The sequence below is a fragment of the Gymnodraco acuticeps genome, unplaced genomic scaffold (genome assembly GCF_902827175.1).
Source record: "Gymnodraco acuticeps unplaced genomic scaffold, fGymAcu1.1, whole genome shotgun sequence".
Taxonomy (NCBI): domain Eukaryota; kingdom Metazoa; phylum Chordata; class Actinopteri; order Perciformes; family Bathydraconidae; genus Gymnodraco; species Gymnodraco acuticeps.
The window spans coordinates 1,581,082-1,602,142 of NW_022989803.1; the positions used below are offsets into that span (position 1 = coordinate 1,581,082).

At 43.1% G+C, this 21,061-nt stretch overlaps 2 protein-coding genes and 2 non-coding genes across 7 annotated transcripts in view; all 4 read right to left on the reverse strand.

Annotated features, from left to right (window-relative positions):
• Positions 1 to 2,145: 2,145 nt before the first annotated feature.
• Positions 2,146 to 4,474, reverse strand: tomm20a (translocase of outer mitochondrial membrane 20). Its single transcript, XM_034227305.1, has 6 exons — positions 4,273 to 4,474; positions 3,889 to 3,935; positions 3,718 to 3,799; positions 3,306 to 3,448; positions 2,980 to 3,047; positions 2,146 to 2,694 (listed from the first exon to the last, which is right to left on the reverse strand). The coding sequence occupies exons 1-5, from the start codon at positions 4,457 to 4,459 to the stop codon at positions 3,006 to 3,008; spliced, it is 501 nt and encodes a 166-aa protein (XP_034083196.1). The 5' UTR covers positions 4,460 to 4,474; the 3' UTR covers positions 2,146 to 2,694; positions 2,980 to 3,005.
• LOC117553515 lies at positions 2,792 to 2,923 on the reverse strand. Its single transcript, XR_004570153.1, has one exon. It is a non-coding gene; the product is annotated as a small nucleolar RNA SNORA14 (small nucleolar RNA).
• Positions 3,122 to 3,252, reverse strand: LOC117553506. The gene has a single exon (XR_004570152.1). It is a non-coding gene; the product is annotated as a small nucleolar RNA SNORA14 (small nucleolar RNA).
• A 323-nt stretch (positions 4,475 to 4,797) lies between the features above and the next one.
• arid4b (AT-rich interaction domain 4B) overlaps positions 4,798 to 21,061 on the reverse strand; it is a 44,178-nt gene continuing 27,914 nt past the window's right edge. The window contains exons 10-24 of one of the 4 annotated variants that reach the window (XM_034227269.1): positions 18,767 to 18,843; positions 16,715 to 16,863; positions 16,553 to 16,625; positions 15,198 to 15,292; positions 14,983 to 15,080; positions 14,567 to 14,765; positions 14,269 to 14,465; positions 11,358 to 11,540; positions 10,276 to 10,360; positions 10,063 to 10,198; positions 8,629 to 9,858; positions 8,385 to 8,495; positions 8,029 to 8,271; positions 7,184 to 7,330; positions 4,798 to 7,062 (exon numbers count right to left, since the gene is read on the reverse strand). In XM_034227269.1, the coding sequence (XP_034083160.1) occupies positions 6,911 to 7,062; positions 7,184 to 7,330; positions 8,029 to 8,271; positions 8,385 to 8,495; positions 8,629 to 9,858; positions 10,063 to 10,198; positions 10,276 to 10,360; positions 11,358 to 11,540; positions 14,269 to 14,465; positions 14,567 to 14,765; positions 14,983 to 15,080; positions 15,198 to 15,292; positions 16,553 to 16,625; positions 16,715 to 16,863; positions 18,767 to 18,843 (3,175 nt within the window). In that variant the 3' untranslated portion in view covers positions 4,798 to 6,910. Of the gene's footprint in view, positions 7,063 to 7,183; positions 7,331 to 8,028; positions 8,272 to 8,384; positions 8,496 to 8,628; positions 9,859 to 9,990; positions 10,199 to 10,275; positions 10,361 to 11,357; positions 11,541 to 14,268; positions 14,466 to 14,566; positions 14,766 to 14,982; positions 15,081 to 15,197; positions 15,293 to 16,552; positions 16,626 to 16,714; positions 16,864 to 18,766; positions 18,844 to 21,061 lie in introns of all 4 variants that reach the window. The other 3 variants (XM_034227263.1, XM_034227284.1, XM_034227276.1) reach the window with 3 other exon arrangements.

Here is a 21,061-nt window from a genome sequence, read left to right on the forward strand (position 1 = left end):
CCCAAACACAGCTGCTCCTACATAATCAGACATCTCCACCCAGCCTATCTGTGCATGTATGGCATTCAGAGCAGTAATCAAGCTTTGACATTCAAACTCACAAACTGGAATAACACAGTGAAGGTGATTACTGCTGTGGGTAATTTGTTGACAGGATTTCCAGTAATGAGTTGTGGAGCTCAAGTGATTACAATATTCCCAATACAACGTTTGACATACGTTCGGCATCCATGCAAACAAATTACACTCGGCAGTCTGACTGTTTTGCTCGACCTTATCCTGGGATTTTAATGTCGACTTCAATAATTTCCTGCGCCTGTAATGAAGAAACAGTCTGTGATTGTGAGCACATTAGAAAAATAAAAGGATTACAAACAGCCAAAAATCACCCCTCCCGAGCACATGGTCTCTGTGCTTCAGGCACAGCCATTGTTATTGCTGTCAACTGGAGCTGTTGTGCTCTCTCCATTCAGTTGTCCTTCACTACAGTCTGCTCACCCTGCCTGGAGCAACACTTCCCCCTACTGCACAACAAGAGGGAGTTTCTTCCCTGCCCCTGCTTCATCCGATATGAAGAGCTGACTCATAACCAATTCATTCAGACTCAAATAGAGCAGAGATGCAATGAAAAATAATTAAACTAACGGAATTACAACCAACACCTTGTTGATTGCATTCATTTCCTACTCAGGATTAAGGACACAGAGCAGGGTTTGTTTTTTTAAATATTTGCTGTGTCATCCTGAATTGAAACAGTGTCATGGGTGTATGTCAAGGCCCTTTCATATTGGCATGCAATCAGAGCATATCATACAGTGCTTCTCAGCTCAGGGCAGAGTGTGTGTTCATCAAAGGGTGTTCATGCAGTCGCTGGGTGTCTCTCAATGTAGATGACGCTTGTAGCACATGTCTTCCGAGTCACTTGCTTCAGAAGCGAGGCAAGAATCCTTCCTAGCCTCAGAAAACGAAGAATTGTGGAACAGGCTAACAGGTGTGCATCATATGCGAGGCCCCGCCTTAAATGGAGCGCGATTTCCGCCAAAGATTTTGAAATTGGTCCGTGCGCAAAGCATCGCTACGAAGTACGCCGGCCTCGGTAGAATTCCAAGTATGCTGGACATTGGAACAGTCCTTCGGCGGCACTCGATTACGTTGTATGCTTGAAATAGTGGCTCTGGAGCAGCCTTCCTCGACATTGAGAAACACCCCATGAGTGTTTATTTGCAGGAGGGAGGGAGGGGAGGGGGGGGGGGTGCAGGGGTCTGAACTCCCCACCCCCAGCTCAAACTACAGTCTGTTATTTTTGTCCTCTGTACTCCCCAAAGGACAGATTAACAACGAGTCACTTCTTCTGCACACTCACTCCAATGCCAGACTACTCTAGACAGGCCTTCTCCTTTTTCACCGAATGGCAAAATAGCAGGAGCGCCGAAGAGAAAGACTTGCAGTGAACACATGAGTTCATGGAAACAGAACACCGTCTACCATTTAGTCTTCACTCGACATTTCTGGGCCGCCGTTCAATTTTCATTCCTAATGTAGAAAAACGATTTCCCCCTGCTCTTGTTTCCTGGCTACCTCCAGGCCCCGGTTTCTGTGGCCAGAGCCTCTTAGAAAAATAGCTGGAGACAGGGATACAAATAATTATAGCTCTATTTGTCTTCCAAAAGACACACTTTCAACCAGACCTACTCCCTTCCCCTACAAGCTGCTCCACATTCGCTGTCTTGAACAGACAATAAAGCCATTCACAATAAAGACACCGTGGCTAAATGTTCTCGCACAACTCATATTTCGCCATGCTGGCACTGTACTCGCAAGAGGAAAACTGCCTCGTTCTGGCAGTGTTTGCATTTCATTAACTGACGCAATGTTTTATGGTACTTTTAACAATAGATGTATGGATCTTAGCCATTTAGTCCCATGAGATTGTATTCAACACCATCCTCCATAAGAGTAAAAATGTCAAAGAATTTATTTTTAAATCCAGAAGAATAGTTGTCCTTTCCTTCTGCACATAACACTCCCTAAACTGCAAAATGACTTCCAGACGGATAGAAAGTGACCATAATCCACATTGGAAAATGCTGTAAATTCTCCTGTGCATTGCTACTGCCATCTAGTGGTGAATGGAAACTCAGAAACTGAAGTGTTTTCATTTTTTATTGTAGGATTTTACACACACAAATATGACCAGAGATGCAAGACTGAAATATAAAAATAAAATTATTCGACAATTAAATAGTGCACAAAAAAGTGTTTAGTTTAGTGAAGGCACTCTTAAACACTTCACATGTAGAGTAAGTGCACAGCAATAAGTAACAATTTATTTACATATGTGGTTTTATTTATTAAGCACATAACATACCAGCAGAATAAAGCACATTACTTCTGAGGGAAATGAATAGAATGATAGAAAACATGAGATCTGGTGGGCACAAGATAAGATGGAATGTGTTTCACCACTCCTACAAACATCACCCTGCAGGCTTATTGCACCTCGGAGTGCCATGATAAAAGAGTGATCATTCACCCGATGTCCAAAGGTCAAGCTCAGCCATAATCACTCACAACTGCAGTCACACACCCCAAACAGTGCACAAACATCAGTATGAAGTAGTCAGAACATCTGAGTAATCTCACACGCAAGCGCACACATTCATTCGACTTAATCTTCGTTACAGCTGATGATCACTGAAAAAAAGAAACATCTTTGAGTATAGCATTCATTCATTATTAACAGCTAAATGTGTGCACAACTTTCTCACAGAAAATTAACAAACAAATTAGCATTTGTCTTAGAGGTGAAATAACCAAGAGCTACTGACACTTGTCTCTCAGCTTTGGATTCTAAGGTTTATCTTGCACCCTTTCTTGTCCCAGAGACCACGGAAAGCAACCAGGGGGTTTATTAAGGATGCGTCTTAACTACAAATAAAACACGTTTTTAAAAAAAAAAGTGTAGCCGGAAACGCATACCTAGCAGACTTCCATCGAGAACACATTCATTCAACGTCATCTTCTGATAAAGGCTGAGAGTTGATACGCTGAAAAACAGAAAAAAACATTTCAGAGGTTATGCCATTAAGTTTATGGCACTCATTTTTTTGGTAATGCTGGCATTTGTCTTAGAGGTGAAATAACTAAGAGCTACTGACACATGGCTCTCAGCTTTGGAATCTAAGGTTTATATTGCACCCTTTCTTGTCCCAGAGACCACAAATGCAACCAGGGGGTTTAGTAAGGATGCGTTGCAAGAAATACAAATTAAATCTTTTTGAATAGGAAATGCAGGAAACCCTTACCTGGCTGATGGTGGGCAGTTTGGTGAGCAGCATTTGGAAGACTGGAGGTGGCAGCGTCTGCTGGAGCACCTGAAGCAGCTGCTGGGGTTGACCACAAACTGCAATCGCATTCGTCAGGTGGTCTACGCCTTTCTCAAAGTCACCTAGAAGTAGGGGTAAAGAAGGTTTAGAAATGTATGAGAAATACAACTGGGGTCGGCTTATGTATATATAAAAAACGTTACGTTTTAGATGGCTTAAGTAGCCACTTGCCTGATGGAAATGTAGTACAATACACAATTTAGCAGAAGTACTACAACTACATGGAGACATATAGTGTTGCACAAATTGTGTCCCTGAAAGATTTTTTTTTATGTACGGGTGTATCAGGCACAGAAACATAGCTTATAAACTGAACAGAGAAGTGGCTTACCTTGTGAAAGGAGCTCCTCTCCAAGCTGGATTTCCTCCAGAAAGAATTTCTGAACAGCTTCTGCATCCTTCAGGTCAGGTAGCTTCAAAGTAAAAAAACAAAACAAGTTTTAAAAAAAATGCCAATTTAAGCAAATTAATACACACAAATCTAAAAAATAAGTTGTCCTACCCTTGCCAGTCCAGACTTGTCAATAGAAACATTTTGTTTTCTTCTACCTGCGAGACAAAGATAGCTTTAGATATATGTATGTTAACTGTGCTTACAAATCAAAGGCACGTGGTTAAGCTAAGCTGTTAGCTACCGCATGTTTCTATGCACGAGTTATCTAACCTAAGACTTACTACCTGAGACAAATAAGTTAGTATTAAACGTAATTAGTCTCTACACTACAACCACTACATTTTAAAAAGACATCATAGCGTTTTGTCCATTAAGACTTTTTAAAAACATGTTCCTCGTGGCTTGTTTGCCACATTAAGGCTAACGTGCTATGCTACATGTTGCCTGTGCACTCAGCTACCTTTCTCTGCTCCCTCTAGCTCAAAAACTTACGTCCACGTAGTTTTTCTTTGAAGCCAGGGTCACTCCGCCGTTTTCTGTCAAAATAAATACAATATGCGACGAAAAGGCCCCCACACACCCCGGCCACAACTGCACCCGTCCGACCGCTCGCCATATCTGAGACTATTGAGGCGAGGCACGCTGCTGAGGAAGAGCTGAGAGGAAGTGCGTCCACCATGACGCACTTATAGTTACATTTAGCTTCCGGTTAAAAATGGCAATGCCAAACTGTAAAAAAGTTTGTGTGTTTTAATCATCAAAAGCCACTTAAGGCCTTAAAAAGAACCGAGAGCTTTAAGTCTTAAGCAGCATTTACATGTTCACTAACTTTTTATTTACAAGTCATTTTGGATAATAACTAGTTAATATTTAACATTGCATCCTATTTTAAATGTTCCCACTGAAACTGGGTTAAATAAAGCATTACGTTCAATAAACTAGTAAATATAAGTATATGAAAATTGTAATTGAAAACATAATTGGTAACTTCCACCACTGATGGCACCAGACACCATGAATACTTCACAAACTATGGCATTTATTTCAAACAGAGGCTTCTGCTTTGCTTACATTTTTACAATAAATTACACAATGACCATCGTCAGATGAGCCTAATAAATACTATTGAGCATTTTTCCAATAAGCTCCATTACTCTCTCTTAATCTATGGTCCAGACTAGTTTCCATATACAGGTTCATACAGCTGTAGCTTCAGGCCATGTACAGGTTGGGAATAGTTTATCCTCGTCCAAAACCCCCATTATTCTCGTACAAGTACAAGCTATAGAAAAAAAACAGAACAGTACAAACTAAAACAAAACGTAAAACTGAAAAGGGAAGACAGGAAAAAAAAAAAAAGAGTAGTTTAACTGATGAAAAAAGGAAAAACATAAATGAACTCAAAAATAAATCTCTTCCTACAACAGAACAAGAAATAGGATAAAAGGAAGAAAAAACATGCTTAAACCCTCAATATTTACACTCAAACTGCAGTTAAAACCGTAAAACTGTCTGTACAGAAAGGTACATATTATTAACAGTGCAAGATATTAAATAGCCTGACTCAAAACACTTCTCAATATACAAATGTATAACAAAAGCATACAATTACATACAAGTGCCAAACAAAATGTAACTTCAGGTTATCATACAGTAGGGGTTCTATACAAAGGAAACACTGGAGATGTCTTCAGAAATGTATACACATGTCACTTTGATATAAATGCACATTTACAATATCTTTACCTTTTAATCTGGTCAAAGTACAGGAAACAGAACCAAAACAAATTTTGGTAGGGATGAGTATGAGAAGAAGCTGGCATGTCCTTTTTGATCATGAGTAAAATTATAAAAGAAATGCCAAAAGAGTATGCGTTGCTTTATTTAACAAAGTAAAAAATATATACTTAATTAAGTAACTTCATGTTTGTTTGAAACACTGCAAAATGTGGGATTAAGCTTCATTCATGTGTTTTGCAGCACTGAGCTGCCTTCACGTTAACTTGATCCAGTTGCAAATCTTCAGTGAAGTTGATGGGTCCAGGGGAGATTAAATAGGTGATGGAAACATAATCAAATAAAGCAGATGGGCTTTTAAAAAGGCTGATGAACTGGAGTAATGTGACCAACTCCATCATTGCACAGTTTATACTGCCAAATTGAACAGTTACACCCAAGCTGGATGAGTATTCAGTAGTAGATTACGGGTGATCCAGTTTAGGAGTTCTGCTTTTACAATTATACTCTTTAAATATTATTATAACGCTGATAAAAACCATCATTAACTGTCAGCCCTTCGATGCCTGTTCTCTCACACAGCATTCAACAGTCTTTTTGTCAGGAACACATTATCCCGGCTGACGCTCTGATTTGAGAAGAGGATCAGGAGACGAACAAGTGCTGTCCTTTCTCAAAGTGCCCCATGGAAAAGAACAAAAAGGCACTACAATATTCATCCACAGAGGCTGTCAGTGGACTTATGATGGTCTGAAACCCTATTCTTCAATCCCGACTCGACCCATTCCAAACAAATACAGGACCACGTGCCTGTACGTGAGAGGAGCATCGTCAACCACTTGAGGTTTAACCACACAAAGGCCTTTTTTGTAATGAGTGTGGACAGAGAAACATGGCGAAGATACATTATGTACGCTCTGCCAAGGTGGCAGTGTTTCTCTGAATTCCCCACTATAGAATGGCGAGCACAGGCTGTACCGTGTTGAGCTTTGAGGACAGAGCACGGAGGGGTCGTCCCTGGAAATCAACCCTTACCAATACAACTTTATCAAATGGAAACAATTATTGCTTGCAAAAACAATTCTTATAAATGGTTAATTAAGAAGAGCGCAAAAGACAATATTGTAATTCTATATTTTCGACAAATGTTATCCCCCTAAACAATCTTCATAAAAGTGCACTTAAGTGCCATTAGCTTGCCAAGGAAACAGTTGTCAATATAAAATAGTGCTTGATTCTTGTTTTTGTTGTTGTTGTCTCTGGTCTGGTTTTTGTGCCCCAGTAGGTAGAGTTAGCAGGGTGACTTGTCCGTCCTGTTGAAAAGGAATGGGGGCGTTGACCCCAGGGTGCTGGTTAAGTGCTAAGTGCGGTGGCTTTTCGCTGGTTCGTCCTGTCACCTGCACTCCACTGATACCCCAGAGTTCTGAGAAGAGGAGGATGAAGATGACACCGGGGGGTCAGCCAGTGTCAACATGACTGCCGCAGTCAGAGAGCTGGAGGACGGGGAGGAGGAGGAGGACGACGAAGAGGAAGCTGCCACCGTGCCTGCAGGACAAGACATTTGGGGTTATGGTAGGCATTAACCCAGATTGTTGCATACAAATTTAGGAAAATTGATTTAAACCCAAAAAAATTGCGCTGTTGAGATCATAAAGAGCCGACTCACTTTCCCGTTCCTTCTTCTTCATGCGTTTTCGTCGTCTGTCGATAGAGGCTACCTCAGACTTGAGGGAGAGGTAGTGGTTCCTGATGTCCTGTAGCTTCTCCTGAAGAAATGAAATCCTCTCCAGACTGCTCATCTTCTCCAGGTCAGCTGAGTGGAACAGAAATAATGCAATTTAGCTGCTAAAAGGATACCCTACAGGTGAATAGGGGTAATATCAATTTGAAACTTCTTCTGTGGATGTTTTACATGAAGCTAACCCCTTTTTGTGACATTTTTCCATGATTTATTATTAAAATATGCATCATCATTTTGTTGACATAACGTTTAAACAAATAATTAATCATACGTTAAAAAAAAAAAAAAAGGATGTTTGGATATCCATAATAGAATACAAATGCTTCCTGATTTTAAATATCAAATGTTCTATAAATTAGTCTACAAATGATATATGAACAAACCCCTGGGTCAAAGTATAAGTCTTCATCTAATTCTAACTTTTAGTGACACAATTAACAATTAGAGAAGTCAAATTAACACCTTAATGAACATTACTTTTCACTGTTAATATACTCCCTACGAAAACATGTTATGGATGCAAAATAGCCAAACTCTCAAATCCGACCAGTGCATGAAAGAAGGCAGTTTTTGCCTGCAGTGTTGTGCCTTAATAGGGAATTGACATAAATGTATATGAGACTTAATTTTAATAAATATAATTAAATCAGTTGCGAAATTGAAGAAACAGTTTATACATATCAATTAAAAAAGACTATTAAAACACATTTAAAATTACCGATTCAATACCCTCAGGCATAACAAATTACGAAAAATCTTGTAACACTTACACATCTGAAAGCTCCACTTGTACACGCGTGGCGATCTTCCATGGTGGTCCCGGTGCTGGCTGTGGTCGGGGTCACCCTGCTTGTGGTACTTATGGCTCGAGGGGGGAGATCGTCCGCGAAGCTTAGGCGATGTGACAGCCTTCACGTCTGGCATGTTGTTCTTGGAGGCAGTTTGTTTGGCAGTGCCCTCAACAACTGACTGGTCTTCACTGTCACTGCTGTTGGCTGGAGGAGGGAAGACAGCTGAAGGGATACAAAAAGAAAGAAGCAAAATGTCATTTTCTTTATCCACCTGAAATCTGTTAAAATGTCAGGTGGGAGAAGGTACTGCAGGCGTTTCAAATGTGAAGGCTTACCTGTCTTCCTATTCTTTTTGGGAGGCACACCAAGGCTTTTGCGGTTTGGCTTGTGTTTCTTTGAGACTACGACTGGCTGTGGTTCTTTCAGTCGCTTTTGACTCACAGAGGCTACAAAGACAATGCAAAAAGACGGTGAGGGAACGGATGGACAGTGAAATTAATTGTCAGCGTGTATTTCTTAAGTACAGCATCTTAAAGAAAAAACTGTTATTATGTATTGAAAGAAAGATGGCTGTTGTACCTTTGGACTTCTGTTCACTCTCCTGATGGCTGCTGCTGCTCAGCTCGAGGCTGCCGCTGCTGCTGCTGTTGCAGGACAGACTGACGTCAAACCCCTTGGAGGGGGAACCCGCCCCCTCATCTTGGGGGAGATCTGGTAGCTCCCCACCCAGACTCTCCACTTCCACCGTGCTGCTGTCTGTCTCACTGCGCACGCCTGCCACTTCCTCCTGCACGGGTCCTGGGGGTAGGGGGTCAGAAACCGGCTCTGAAGGCAGGGCGGGGGGTATGGACGGGGGCGGGGAGGAAGGTTGTGCTGGACCGGAGTCTTCCACGGCACTGCCCCCTCCTCCTGAGGGCGACTCGGGCGTTGTTGGTGGCGTGTTGAGCACGGAGTTACTGCCGCTGCTAGGAAACTCCTGCAGTCTGTCGTTCTCCATCTGCTCCTGCGAGGCTTCGTCCTCGGGACCGGCCTCCTGCTCGGCGCTCGGCTCCTCCAGGCATGGCGGTGCGGGTGGGGGGGGAGAATTGGCCGCCTCCGTGTCCGAGTCGGAGAACAACTCTTTGAGAGTCTTCTTCGGCCACTGGGCCTGGATGCTGGACCAAACGTCCTTTTGGCCTTTGGAGCGGACAGCTGGTCGTTCCTCCGCATTCCCAGACACTTTGGCCCTCTTCTCAGGAATCTCCCAAAAGCCAGCTTGCCGGCCAGCTTTGGTCTTCTCCTTCATCCCGTTGTATTTCTTGGAAGGCGAACTTTTGGTTTTTGGCCGGCTTCGCTCGCTTTCCTCAGCCTTGGACTCGGAGCGCGCTGCACCCTCATCGTCTGAGCTGCTGCTGGACAAGCTCCCCCTCTCCTCTCCGGGGCCCGTAGCTCTTTCCGCTAGCTGCTTCCTGGGAGAGCCTCCAGGCAACCAGTCGGCACTCCTTGTATTCCGGGTCTTCGCTTTGGATTGGCCTTTTGGGGTCCTCTCCACTGCACTGTCAGATTTCCTTTTCCTGTTGCTCACCTCTCCCTCAAACTCGGCCTGACTTCTCCGCTTCTCGGCACCCTCTGGACCAACTACATCCGGGTTCTTCCCTGAGACAGAGGAAGGTTTGGATGCTTCAGGAGGGCTGTCCCAGCACTCTGATGTGTGCGAGGCCTCTGGTGGTGGGGCCTTTCTGGGGCTGCCCCTGCATCCGGGGCGATCCTCCGCATTACGTTCGCCCTCCTCGTCCTCGTGATCACTTTCGTCCGTGGACATCTCGGAGGCTGAGGGAAACGAGAGAGAGTTTGTGTTTTAGCAAGAAATCAACAGGCATACAAAATGCACCACTTCATAGAGACACAATCCTAAGCTGCTATAAGTGTGCATAAGGACTACAGCCTAGTGAGTGTTGCTACCTTGCAGGCCATTGAGGATAGAAGTAATTTCTATAGACTTGACTGGAGACTGCTGAGTCCCTTTGTCCTCACCCTCGTCCATCTTGGAAAAGACATCCTGGCTCAGGCCACATTTGGAGCGTGCGAGGCGGTTAGCGTTAGTCGAAGGGCCGAGGCCGTCTCTTTCATTGAGCCTGTCCAGCCTGTCTCTCTCCCTCTCCGCTTTGTTCTGTTGGGAATGCAGCAAAGTCAGCGATTCACTCCATAAAATAAACCAGGTTGAGTTCAAATGTAACCAAATCATACCTTTATCTTTTTGCGATGCTTTATTTTTTGTACGTTCTTATTTGCGGGGCGCACAATCTTCTCTGCTTTGATCCATTCGTCATATCTAAAAGAAAAAAAAGAAAGTACAAAAGACAAGAGACAGTTTTATCATTTGGATCTCTGAGAGGAGCTGAAGAAATATCCTCTCACACCACCACCACCACCACCACCTCCACCCACCACACAGACGCCTCTACTGTCTGACCCCGACATGTTGCTGTGACACAATAAGCCAAAAAGGAAGAAATCCCATGGTGTTATGTGGAAAAAGACAAAACCTTTAACGATGAAGAAAGAAACAATATTTACACCGACCACCACACAAATCATATTCAACAGAGTTCCGACAGTACCAAGGGTGCTACGTGGGTCGTATGAGGAAAATGAAAAATAAAAAAACGTTCACAACATCGCACACGACAGACACAATGCAGAGAGAACATCCCGCTGTCTTTTATAGAGTGCTAGAGGACCACACAACGACATTGAAGACAATGAAATGCTATTTGCACTAGTTCACCTCTGTGTCATGGTACCCTAACACTCTACTTAACACTGCATTAACCCTGACCCGCTGGGGAGGGGGGAGAGGGTTGAGAGGTAGAGGTGAGTGTAGAAGCACTTTGGTTGGCCTTTTCAGAGATCCAAAGGGAAGCTCACATTGAGATATTGTAGTTTTAAATGGTTTAATAAAAAACCCCTTGTTGGGTATTTCCAAAAGGGGGTTCAAATTCCGCCTGTCTGCAAATTAAGTTGAGAGACAGACAGGGGATTCAATCAAAACTGAGCGAGGGAAGCTGAGGAATGAACCCCATCAACCCACTACTCAATTTGGTTTCCGCCACTAGGTGGCAAAGTGTTCTCCATCATCAGAGTGCTGACAATGGATCAGGTGAAGCAGAACTGTGAGGAAGGGATGTATCTGTTAATGCTGAGGGGATACCCATGTAGCGGTTAATCCCTTGAGCTGAATTGACTGTTAAGTGATGTTTTTTTTTATTTGATTTTTTTTTTAGGGTGAATATAGACGTTAGGTGATTTCTCCCCAGGTCCTGTCTTACCTGACGTTCCAGCCACAGTAGTGCACCAGGTAGAGCACCTCTCCCCCCTCCACGTCTGCCTCTTTCACAGTGGCCTCGTACGTCTTCAGACTGCGGCCTCGCCCATACCTCACCTGCACCTTCATCCCCGGGGGGTAACACTCAAACTCCTCCCCTTCCTCCCCCTCCTGACTGCTGTCATCCCTGCAAGAAAAACAGTTCAGCACTTTCCTGACCCTAGGCTGCCCCGCAGAGCACCACCCACATCCGCCCGCCCCGACTCGACTACCTGCTGCTAGGAAGCTTGATTTCTAATTTACTTTGCTCCACCCTCGCCTTCCCTGTCCCATTACAACACTACGCCCTCTTCCTAGAAACAAACTTCCCATTTATGTCCTGCCTTAGCTCCAGTGTAACCTACAGCAAAACTGCAGAATAAACAACTGTTCATTTACAGCAAGCCAGTCAAAGAACAGTACATGGAGAAGAATAAAACATTCTTTCATGGCAAATAAAAATAATCTTGCATGAGGAAATAACACTACTGTTAGGCTGTCTAACCCTATATCCACACACAACAACATACTTGGGATTCTCACTCACACACACGCACGCTGTAAGAAACAAAAGCAGCCACAAGGAGGAGCTAGTGGGAAACAGTCAGGAGATGTCGAAGCTGGAGGGTGTACGGGCGGTGCAGGAATGCCAGCAAGTGGTTGAAGGCGCGGGGGCCAGAGGGGTGGGTTAGCACGGCAAAGCACAACTTGGCAGGCAGCGCAGCAACTTAAAGCGAGGCTACAATGCTGAGAGGAAGCACGGGCTACCAGATCCAATTTGGTCTGCTGCCACAAAAAACAGCTACAGCAAAGAACTCCACACAATCCCTCTCATACTAACTGTTCAGAGCGGGTGCCCGACTCTGAACAGTTCAATCAACAAGATGCAGTGTGACAACTGAAGCTGTAACCACCCTAAAGACACTTCAAAATGCCTAATTATGTTTAAAAACACAATGCTGTTTTTCCACAGACCTTCTCCACCCCTCAGTGATTAATATGGTCACCAAACACAAACAAGTACGGAGATATACAAACATTTAGAGCTTTAAAAATTAGTCGTAGGATCAGATAGTCGAGCCACAGAAAATAATTTGCAAGTATTTCAAAAATTGATTTTAGTCTTTAAAAAAAAAAATCAAACATATTCAGACACATTTCTGGACTGTTGATTGGATGAAATAAGACAATAACTGACGATGTGACGGACAATTTCCAAAGTTTTCTGATATTTAATAGCTGAAATTAATATAAAAAGAACTGCCAGCAGAGATTATCATTAAGGACAATAATCATTAGATGCAGCCCTAAACATGATCTAAAAGCATCAGTTGCGTCAGGAGTTGTTATTTCCTCAAAGACCTGCACAATTCAACTTCAGTCAATGTGCCTTATTATGCATTTACAAATCTAAAAGAAAAGAAAGGCTGCAGTGTCAGTCCAAGTGGGAAGTACACTTTTCAATAAGGCAGTTCATTAGGCTTCATCAAGATAAATAAAAGACGGTAAATAGAACTTAGGCAGTTACTCAACCATCACTGTCGGACAGGAGTTTACTTCTCCATGCTCTCATTAATATAAATGAATCAACACCATTTTCCTATTTAAGCTCATTGAAAAGAAGCTCTCACACAGTCTGTACAGCCGGGATGAAAGTGGTGGGGTCAGACTGCAGGTCCGGATTACAGGAAGTAAACATTGAACAGGTCTGATACCATCAGGATAAATCAGATCAGCCCGCAGGCTGTCATCTGCCGTGTGAATCTGTAAACCCTCACACTGCCACACCATCACAGATCCTGACACAGCCAAAGGAGCAGGAAGCCTCCTGATTGTCACAAAGTCCAGGTGTGATGGAAATCGGCATGATCATACTGCTGTGAGCCATTGGCCACTGATGATAAAAAACAACTACACAGAGAGGGGTGCCAGAAGCAAAAAAGTGTGATAAGAACATCTTAAAGTAAAAAAACAGAAGCAAAACTGTTGCTGTGTAGTGCTTTTCTTCAAGCAGCCCAAACAACCTCAAAGATGGGTTGGGGGGGGGGGGCGTAAACAAACATGTCAGAAAGCACTCATTTTGATTCTCTGGACAGGAAACAACAGCTACATTTGAGCAAACCAAACAACTTTTGATTTTCCACAACACCGAAAGACACTTCCTCTAAAAAGGCTACTGCCTCTGAAGCACTATCTTGCGTCTAGTGTGCTAATGCATCAGTGACAACACTCACACACACATTGAACACTTATTAAAGCTGAACATCAAAAAGCCAACAAATGAGAGAGTAGACAGAAAGGGAGAGAAAGGAGGAGAGAGAGAGAGAACGAGAGATCAGGGAAAGGTCAGAAATCAAGAAGCACAGCCATGTTGTGTGAGAGAGGCTGGCCACGGCTAGACAATCCCAGCCAGAGAGAAAAAAAGGGGGAGGAAGAGAGAAAGACAGAGAGGGAGAATTTGAGAGAGCACAGCATGACATGCCAGGTGAAAAGGTAGCAGTCAGGCTTTGGTGCTCTAAGATGTCTCTGCCAGCTGATGCCGACTAAGCCACGAGAAATTAAAATAGCACAGAGGGCAGTGGGTAGCTTAGTTAGAGAGAGAGGAGAGCAGCCCTCTCTGTTAGCAGGTAGAGGTGGATTGTGGGTATACGGCTGGGTATTAGTGTCATTAAGGTCAGAGGAGACCTCATCTGCTAAAGGTCTTTTTAGATTTTTACTGCCACCAAGGAAAGTGTTGGTCAATGGTCAGATTGAATATTCACAGAGTTCTTTCACCATGCAGGAGCTCTGCACGGAGCTTGTGTTTGTGCCATGAGGAGATTTTTTGTTTTTTTTACCACCCTGGTGGAGGGAACCATCCATTTCAGACCACCTACCCAGAGTTGTCTTTGCTCTCCTGCTCCTCGTCGCACTCCTCCTTCACGCTCTCCCCCCCGAGGCGAGCCGTCGACGAGCCCTCGTCTGCGTCCCCATTGAGGGGGCTGTCTTCTTCCTCGTCATCTTCGCTCTCCTTTTCATCTGTTTTTATTGGTTCGGGCTCCGTTTTTTTCCGGGTCAAATCAGGCTTCTCGTCCTGAGAGGAGAAGGATTTTATTATAATAAACAAGGGAGGCTTGTAATGGTGATGGGATTAAAAGAGAAACAATTATTTATATCATATTTAGGGAAATGCACCTTGCAGACGATAAGCTGTGTGCTACTCGGTTCTCCATCCACCTGCGGTTTCTGCTCCTCTGAGCTGGAGGAGGGGGCATGTGTTGCTACCGCTTCCCCCTCAGACTTCACTTCTCCCTTGGGAGCCTGCTTAAGAGGGAGGTCCATCCTGAAGGTGATGGCAGTGGAGGTGCAGTATTCTTCAAATCCATTCAAGTACCTGGGTGATTTGTTTAGAATTTCCAGAAATGTCACAGCTCCTCTCATACATATTCCATCACTTATGGCAAAGCTATGTAAAATGGTAACTTCTATGTTTTGGAAACTGGACTAATTTATTCTTGAGGAATTTGAAAAGGCTGTTAAATAAATACATCTATGTAAAACAAAACAGAGAAAAGGTGAACAGAGTAAAATCTAAGAGCAGCTGTACATACTTGCGGTAAGCACATTTGACATTGTAGCCAGCGGCAGAGTTGAGCACAGGGATCCCCAGATCCTGATAGACCAGCTTCCAAACAGCGCCGCTTTCAATCTGCTCAAACAGGGACAACAGAGAAGACAGAGCCGGAGTCAGTCAGCATATCAAATGAGACAAGTGTGACCGAAGTCAGGCCACACCGCGGGGAACCGCTGTCAAAGTGGCACTCACGTTGTTGAATCCTCCCAGTTTGTGCACCAGCCTGTAGAGCTTGAACAGGTTGAGGTTCTTGTAGCCCAGAACAGGCCGCTTGTTGATGGGAGTTCCTGAGGAGGAGAGACGCTGTGGTGAGGAGGGTAGACAGGCTGATCAAAGTGAGCCTGCATTACTTTGCCTGCTCACTGTAAACCTTTTAGAAATGCTTTTTTAAAGTTTTCCTGGAATAAACCTTTAGTAGTGTTCAAGGACGTTTTGAGATGCTTTACTTTAATGAAAGTAGCGAAAAATTGCGAAATGAGAATACTTCTATAACAGGTAAATTGCCCCGCATTCAAAAACGCCCCCCCCCCCCCTCTGAATGTTATGCTATTATGATAGTTACTTTACTTTTCAGTTGTTTTACCAACACTTTAAAGAGGCCAGCTAACCAATCAGGGCAGACTGGGCTCTGGTTTCAGACGGAGGGTTGAAAAGAGGTGCTGCAGCGCAGGCAGTATGAGACAAATAAAGAGCTTGTTGAACATTAAAGCATGAAATATGTCACATTAGAGCAGTGGTTCTCAAACTTTTTCTGTCAGGCCCCCCCTTTGGAGAAAAAAAAAAGTCGGGCCCCCCCAACACAAGTCAGGCTCAGTGGCGGCGCCAGAGATTTATTTTGAGGGTGCTGTGGGGTAGCTTGACGTTTCATAGAGGGTGCTCAAACATTTAGGGTTTCCCCTTAATGTACTGGTCGCTACAGTGGAATTTTCTACTGCAACACTCCCCACACGATAATCAGCTCACGGCTAACAACAACGATCTCCGGTACCGGTGCGCTCTCTCTCTCGCACACAAAATGGCTCGTTCCACACACACACACACACACAGAGCCGAGCTTTAATGAAACACAGAGACCCAGACGTAATAGTACTGTACTGCATCATATTATTTTCGAATCAATCATTTTTAAAATTATGATTTTTTAAAAAAATCTTTTATTTTTTATAACCATTTTTCCTCCTGGTCTCTCGCGCCCCCCCTGGCATGCCTCTGGGCCCCCCAGGGGGGGCGCGCCCCCCACTTTGAGAACCACTGCATTAGAGGCACAGAATACAACTATGAACCTGACAATGAGGATAATAGGGCTCCTTTAAATAACAGTCCATCATATCGATTAGATGTGTTTTTGTGTAAAAGCTCAATTTGATGATTAATTAAAGCTCTCTAACAATAGATGAGTAGATAAATACTAACTTCTGAATTGTTGTGCAGTAGAAGTATGAAGTTAGAAGTCAGAAATGCGGTACTTCATTCTAAAGATGCACCTTGAATCTTAACAAAAAAGTTAGTTTTGAAGAAACCCTGTAGGCTGTGCGCTCTGGCCTCACCTCTGTCTTCCATGAACTTGTAGAGCTGCTGCAGAAAGTTCTCCCGCTCCTCTGGGTACGGCTCCACTTCCTCCTGTAGACATAAACAACACAGTTTGAGGGTCTTTTTATTTATTTTTTTACTTTGGAAGCTGTGGGGGATGTGCAGGGTTCTGCCTCTACCTCCTCATCTTCACCGCTTGCATCCCCCTCCTGTCCTTCCTCTTCCTCTTCATCCTCATCCTCGCTGCTGGAACTTTCCTCCTTCACCTCTGTTTTCCAGGAGCTGGGCACGACAAACTGATGGAGGAACTCCAAGGCTGCGTCCAGAGCTGTGGAACACACACACAGGGATATTACACATCTACCACAACCAATTCAAAACTGTTGATTTGGTAATACAATGCAAACATCTATTAGTACTAGTACTAGTATTTATATTTCATAGTGCTGGGCAACGATAACATTTTTTTTTGCATCTCATTGTTATGCGCACAATTCAATTATGAATTGCAAAAGTAGTGTATTGCGCACTTATATTTTAAAAGTACTGCTATATGAACAAAAGTGCAATAACATTTGGTTATTGCATTTAAGTGATACTTCAGACTCGAAGTACTACAATCAAACTTTGCAGTGGTTACAAATACGTTGGTTCTATCAACTCCGCCGTCTGGAAGAGATTTAGAATGTCCATGTAAGAGTTCGGTACCTTTGTTCATGTGAGCCCTGCAGCAGTCTTAGCCCCGCCCCAAATGCTCTCATTGGTTGAGACGCGTGATGAAGCCCATCCTAACCCAAAACTGATCAACATCCCACCCCTCCTGTGACCCATGGTTTGTCTGAATGTGTAGTCAGAGCCAGTGAGCAACGAACTTTCAAAATAATAATAATAAATAAAACTGTTAATGCGCGATTAAAATAATTGTCGGCGTTAATTCATTTGACTGGTTAACGCGCTAATAACGCGCTAACTTGCCCAGCCATGCTTTTTAACACACTGTTTTAACACATACATTTCTATGGTGTTTTACTGATGACACTTTTTTCCAGGCAGAATAGAAAAATTATACTGGTTTGCCAAAAATATGCTAAAAGCTGTTATTTTTAGGACCATATACAAAACTAGGGGTACCACTTTACAATAAGACTACCCTTATAAAGGGTTTATAATTAGGTTATTAATTAGGTTGTAAACACTTTATTAATCATTAAGAACCATTTATAAACCAGTTCTATCATAGTTTTCATACATCAACACAGGCTCACTATTTGGCAAGATTGGCTACCTAGCTTACTTCTTCATCAGCCAACATCCTTGGTATCTGTTGTTCACCGAGTTGATTCCTCCCCCCTTCCATCTTGTTTCTTGACATGTCATTATGACCATGTATTTTACTAACATGTATAACTGCCAAAAGGGAGCCTTATTGTAAAGTGTAAAACACATTCCCATTTATGTTTTGAGTATGTAAGTCGCTTTGGATAAAAGTGTCTAACAAGTAACATGTGATGATGATGATCATGTGATGATTTATTAATGAGTTAGTACTATTTCTAATAAGGCTTAGCAGTACAGATAAAGGTGGTTCACTATTTGGCAAGCAACCGGTCACAGGTGCCCTGTTTATTTTGTGTCTTATAAAAGCTTATTAATGATTTATAAAGTGTTCACAACCTAATTAATAAATGAATTACAAACTATTTGTAAACCATTTATAAGGGTAGTCTTATTGTAAAGTGGTACCAAACTAGGTTTGTATAAAAAGACATTTTGACATCAACAAGAAAAATATCAGCCGTGGTTAAAGCAGCATGACAATCTGCCAGGAGCTTTCACAGTGACGCAGAGGCTTTCAGCCACAATGTCACAGGTGTGTTTAAGGAGCATCTAACCACCTCGGCAGATGCTTGTTTTACACACTTGTACATTTGGAAATATCACAGTTGTGAGTCAACCACCTGTGAATAGCAAGACTAGAATAATATTAACCTGTTTCCTAACTGTAATCATGAAAGAGTGAGAGCTCTGCAGCAAAAAAAATTGGGGGCACTATATAAAAAGCCTGACGAGGACTTCAAATAAAAATAGACTCGACAGTAGTAGTATTCCCAAAGAATAAAACAGAAATTCTCTTTCTGCAACTCACTGCAAATATGTGTCGACACAAACCCTCCTTCAGATGTTGAGGTATATGCTATGCACCACATCCTAAAGCTTTAGTGTTGACTCACCTGGTTTGAGCCCTGCGTCGGCTTTTGGAGGACAGTCCCCGTTCAGCTCGCGGATGTCTTTCCGCAGCACCGTGTTACTGCAAAACAAAGCAACCCTGATTAATACGTGCACAGAAGTGAAGTACAGTGAAGTGTTACTACATCATGGTTCAGCTCTTCTGTGTGACTCTCTGTAAAGCCAATCAAAGCCTATAGGACTATAAAAACACATACAGGGAAGTTCTTTCCAATCCTGCAGCAACAAAACCGGAGCAGAAATGGCTGAATTTACAGCCTACTTTCTTTAGCACCCTACAGCAGCTGGGCGAAGTGTTGGAGATTTGGCAGATAGATGGATGAGTGGAGCATGTAAACTGAAAGCAGTCAGAGGCTTTGCGAGTGGGCCAGAAAGACGATTTACTGCGGTATCTGTAGGCAGCTGAGCTGATCCAATGACCAGATTGGTAATGGTGTGAATAAAGGGAAAAAAGCTTGATATTGCAGCCATCAGAGCTAATGGGAAACCTTGATTTAAAAGAATAATATGTAACAATTCCACACAATAAAAATAAAAACTACTATATTTTTTCGAGTGGTTCTGACAACTCACACCTAGAGAAGTTGTCATCTTGATCATGGTAAGGGTCGGTTTAATTTGGTTGCCTGTAACTTCTACTATCCCGTTTGTGCATTAGTCGACGTTGGGGTTTCTGTCAAATATTGCCTTTTTTTAAATACACTTTTTAGATCTTACTTGTTTGTAAATTGATCTCTTAGCCGGATCCAGTATTTTAAATCATTGAACTTCTAGATTATAAACTACCAGAGAAAAAAGCTGAGCAAATGTTAGCGGCAGCTCAGCTCACACCCTCATTTGTTCTCAGTGTTTAAACACTGATTTATAACTTGTAACTGCTTTATTTAAAGTGTTTTAATCAACTGCTCTGTTTATTCTTCTGCGAATAATTTGGCTCTAAGTAAAGAAATCTGAACACATGGATCATAAAGGTCACGTATTATGCAAAATCCACTTTTTCATGTCTTTATACAGAAATATGTGTCCCCTCTGTGTAAAGACATTCGGAAAGTTTCAGAAGGAAACAATCTCTCTCTTTTGTTCTGATCCATTTATATAATGCACTGGCTTCCAGTTTGGTTCAGAATAGATTTTAAAATCCTTTTATTTGTTTTCAAAGCCCTAAATGGGCTCTGGCTCCGGCCTATGTAGCCGAACTCCTCCATCGCTACACCCCAGGCAGAGCCTTAAGGTCGGCTGATCAGCTGCTGCTGCTGATCGTGCCTAAGACCAGGCTCAAAACCCGAGGGCATCGAGCTTTCGCAGCAGCCGGCCCCAGGCTCTGGAATATTTTGCCCCTCCATGTGAGGTCGGCCTTAAAACTCACTTTTTCTCTCTGGCCTTCTAGGCTTCTCTTATCAAGAATAACTTTTACCCAAGACCTTTTCCCTCTCTAACCTCTCGAGGTTTTATTAGAGGGAAACGGTTTGTAGAGTGGCTTAGACAGGCCGGGGAGTGTTACGATTCGTAGACACAGCGTACCTCCCTATCTCTCATTAATTTCCAACTAAGGCTCCAGTGGGGACCTTGTTCCCTGAGTGTGCCTCTCCACCTATGTTTCTTACTCTCTTACTTGCTACCCTTTGCCCTCAACCTATTCTAAGGGAGTGCTTGTTCTTCCGTCTGTCTGTCTGTCTGTGTCTGTGTATTCTCTTGTTTCCGATTAACCCAGCCAAATTTGTTCTTGTTTTGTGTCTATATCTACGCCGGGATCCGGAGTCGAGGCTGATCTTCTTGCAGTGGTCCTGTGTCCTGGATCCTCTATCCTGAGTTCTGGATTAAGTCGTGGACTTCGGGTCGTGGCTAAACCTGTCTCTGCGGTCCTGCCTTGGGTCTCGTCATGCTGCTTCCCTGATGGGAGAGGGATCCCTCCTCTGTTGCTCTCCCTGAGGTTTCTCCATTTTTTTCCCCTTAAACTGTGGGCTTTCTCTGGAAGTTTTTCCTTGTACGATGTGAGGGTCTAAGGATAGAGGGTGTCGTTTTTCTCATACTGATATTCTGAACAATCTGTGCTGTTGTATTTGCTGTAAAGTGTCTCTACTGTAGGCTATTTTTATTATATGTACAGCACTTTGGCTCGACCAAAAATCGTTTATAAATGTGCTATATAAGTAAAACTTGATTTGATTTATAAAAACCTGTCTGAAATTGAGCTGATCAGATTTTTGGCCACTTTGTGATGTCACAATGTTTTTCTGGGTTGTGCAACCATTGGCCAATAATCAACCAGGTAACCCCCG

Bases quoted from the DNA above. Each gene is read 5' to 3' on its own strand.
- tomm20a (XM_034227305.1), bottom strand. From the start codon at position 4,459: ATGGTGGACGCACTTCCTCTCAGCTCTTCCTCAGCAGCGTGCCTCGCC. The intron at 3,936-4,272 runs GTAAGTTTTTGA...TTTGTCTCGCAG, and splicing joins CAAAGAAAAACTACGTGGAC to GTAGAAGAAAACAAAATGTT. The intron at 3,800-3,888 runs GTAGGACAACTT...TTTACTTTGAAG, and splicing joins ACAAGTCTGGACTGGCAAGG to CTACCTGACCTGAAGGATGC.